Here is a 2,381-nt window from a genome sequence, read left to right as displayed (position 1 = left end):
TCCATGGGTGGGGCTGGGATGGGGTACCACTGTGGGGAGTGAGTAGGAGCATCCATGGGTGGGGCTGGATCCCTCATCACCATTAGTCTTAGACGGTTAGACTGTTAGTCTCCAAACCTAGCTGGAAGGGCCACATTCTTTTAAAAGATGCTTTTAGTATACGTATAGTGGTGTGCCTGCGTGTGTGTTTGTGCACGTGAGTGTCATACGTGTGGAGGCCAGAGGAATGCTCTGAAGGTGGAGTTATGTGAGGTATTGAGCCTCCTTACATGGATGCTGAATTCAAGTCCCGTGTAAGAACAGCAAGCAGTCTTAAAGGCTGAACTACCTACCTCTCTAACCCCTGGTCTGGTTTCTGTAGCTTGCTCACTTGGACTTTCTAGGTCACCTCCACTAATTCTACTTTCCCTCCACCTCCTAGCTCTCCAGTGCCCTGCCCACAGCCACTACACCAACTGCCTTCCACCCTGTCAGCCCTCCTGCTCAGACCCCGATGGCCACTGTGAGAGTTCTGGTAACAAAGCCCCCTCCGCCTGCACGGAGGGCTGTGTCTGTGAACCTGGCTATGTCCTCGGTAACGACAAGTGTGTGCCCAGAATTGAGTGTGGCTGCAAAGACGTCCAGGGTGTTCTCATCCCTGTGAGTGGGTGTGGAGAATGGGATATGGGGGTGGGGTGGGGTGGGAAGTGGCCCAGTGTGTGAAACATTTATTTGCTGAAGAGAGCTCAGGGGGGGAATTGTCTGCCCACCCCCTAACTCAAGGACCTGAATTTGAATCTATACACTCAATGCAAGCCTTGGTGGTGTGTGTCTGTAATCCAGGGCTGCTGCTAGGAGCTGGGAAGCAGGGAAGGTAATCCCTGGACATGTGTAGGTAGGAGTGGATGACAACAGTAAAGAGGTGGGGGGATGGGAGGGGAGGAGGAAGGGGGGAAGAGAGTATTCTATACAAAGTTAAAGCTGAGGACCAATATTCAAGATTGTCTCTGACCTCCAAACAACATACGTTCATGCTTCCCAACCCCATAAACTCTCTTTTTGTCAAAACGGAGATTGAGGGCCACTTTTTCGTTCTTGCTGCCCCTCTCCACCTAGGATGCCCCTGCCTACATATGCTCGTCTTGTAGTAGAAGGATTGATTAGGTTCTAGGATGTGCCATGGCCTCAGCCCCTCTTAGGAGATTCTAGTCAACTGCTCTAAAACCGAGCTGCACTCCAGCCCTCTCTACCTCTAAGCCACACCCTTAGACTCTCTGGGAGGATTCTGGGCCAACGTTCTATTTCTAAGCCATACCCACCCCCCAGCCCCTCTTGGAAGACTCTGGACAGGTGTTCTACTTCTAAGCCACACCCCCATGTTCTATTGGGGGATTCTGGCCTAAGTCACACCCTTAGATTCTACTGGAGGATTCTGGGCAAGTGTTCTACTTCCACAACCTGACAATTACCTTCCTTACCAATCATCACTGAAGATTCTGGCAAAGGTTCTACATTTGAACTATGCTCCCAGGCCCACAGTTTAGGACTCTAGGGCTAAAGACTTTCACTGAGTTAGCCTTTAGCCCCTCCCTGGAGGATTCTAGGCATGAATCCTCTGAGCTACAACCGCAACCTTCAATGCATTCCCTACCTCCTTTCTTCCCCGAATGGAAGCATCCGTAGTTGGCTAAATGAATCCCCAAGAGCCTGCAGACAAGGAGGGCAAAAGTGAACTCCATCAGACAGGAGGCAGGCTGTCCCCTAACAAACCCTAAGCCCCCACTTCCTTCTCCTTGACATCTGCAGGCAGATACGACCTGGATCAACAGAGGTTGTACTCAGAGCTGCACCTGCAAGGGAGGGGCCATCCAGTGCCAGAGCTATCACTGTCCCTCAGGGACTTACTGCAATGATACGGAGGATGACAACAGTAACTGTGCCACAATCAGTAAGGGAGCCATGAGGGAATGAGGAGAGGGTGTGCTCACGGCTGAAGAGACCAACCAGGGGCGAGACAAGAGGGAGCTTAGTCCCCTTGCCCCATGGGATCTCAGGGAAGAGGCCCCACAGTGGGAATGGATTGTGGGGATCCATAGCTGGGCTGGGTTCCTTCTCACGATTGGTCCTCAGCTGTGAGTCTCCACATTAACTTGAAAGGTACATTCTTCCCTTTAAGGATTTTATTTTTAATTCCATGCCTAATGGTGTGTCTGTATATGGGTATGTGCACCTGAGTCAGGGCATGTAGGATCCACAGAGGGACATCAGATAGATGCCATGGAGCTGGAGTTAACATGAGATTTTTTGAGCAGGCCAAACTTAGGCCCACCACAAGAACAGCAAGTCTGCTTGACTGCCAAGCCACCGCTCCAGCCCCAAGAGATCCGTTTTTTTTCTTTCTT

At 51.2% G+C, this 2,381-nt stretch overlaps 1 protein-coding gene across 9 annotated transcripts in view; it reads left to right on the top strand.

Moving 5' to 3' along the window:
- The window catches only part of Zan (zonadhesin), a 100,246-nt gene that overhangs the window by 56,758 nt on the left and 41,107 nt on the right, over positions 1-2,381 (top strand). For all 9 annotated transcript variants that reach the window (XR_004109638.1, XM_031338346.1, XM_031338351.1 and 6 more), the window contains 2 exons: positions 422-639; positions 1,786-1,927. Coding sequence is in view for 8 of the 9 variants with exons in the window: in XM_031338346.1 (XP_031194206.1) it covers positions 422-639; positions 1,786-1,927 (360 nt within the window). In the remaining variant the exon portion in view is untranslated. The remainder of the gene's footprint in view (positions 1-421; positions 640-1,785; positions 1,928-2,381) is intronic.

Source organism: Mastomys coucha, unplaced genomic scaffold (genome assembly GCF_008632895.1).
Source record: "Mastomys coucha isolate ucsf_1 unplaced genomic scaffold, UCSF_Mcou_1 pScaffold22, whole genome shotgun sequence".
Taxonomy (NCBI): domain Eukaryota; kingdom Metazoa; phylum Chordata; class Mammalia; order Rodentia; family Muridae; genus Mastomys; species Mastomys coucha.
This window is presented reverse-complemented; position numbering and strand designations above follow the sequence as displayed.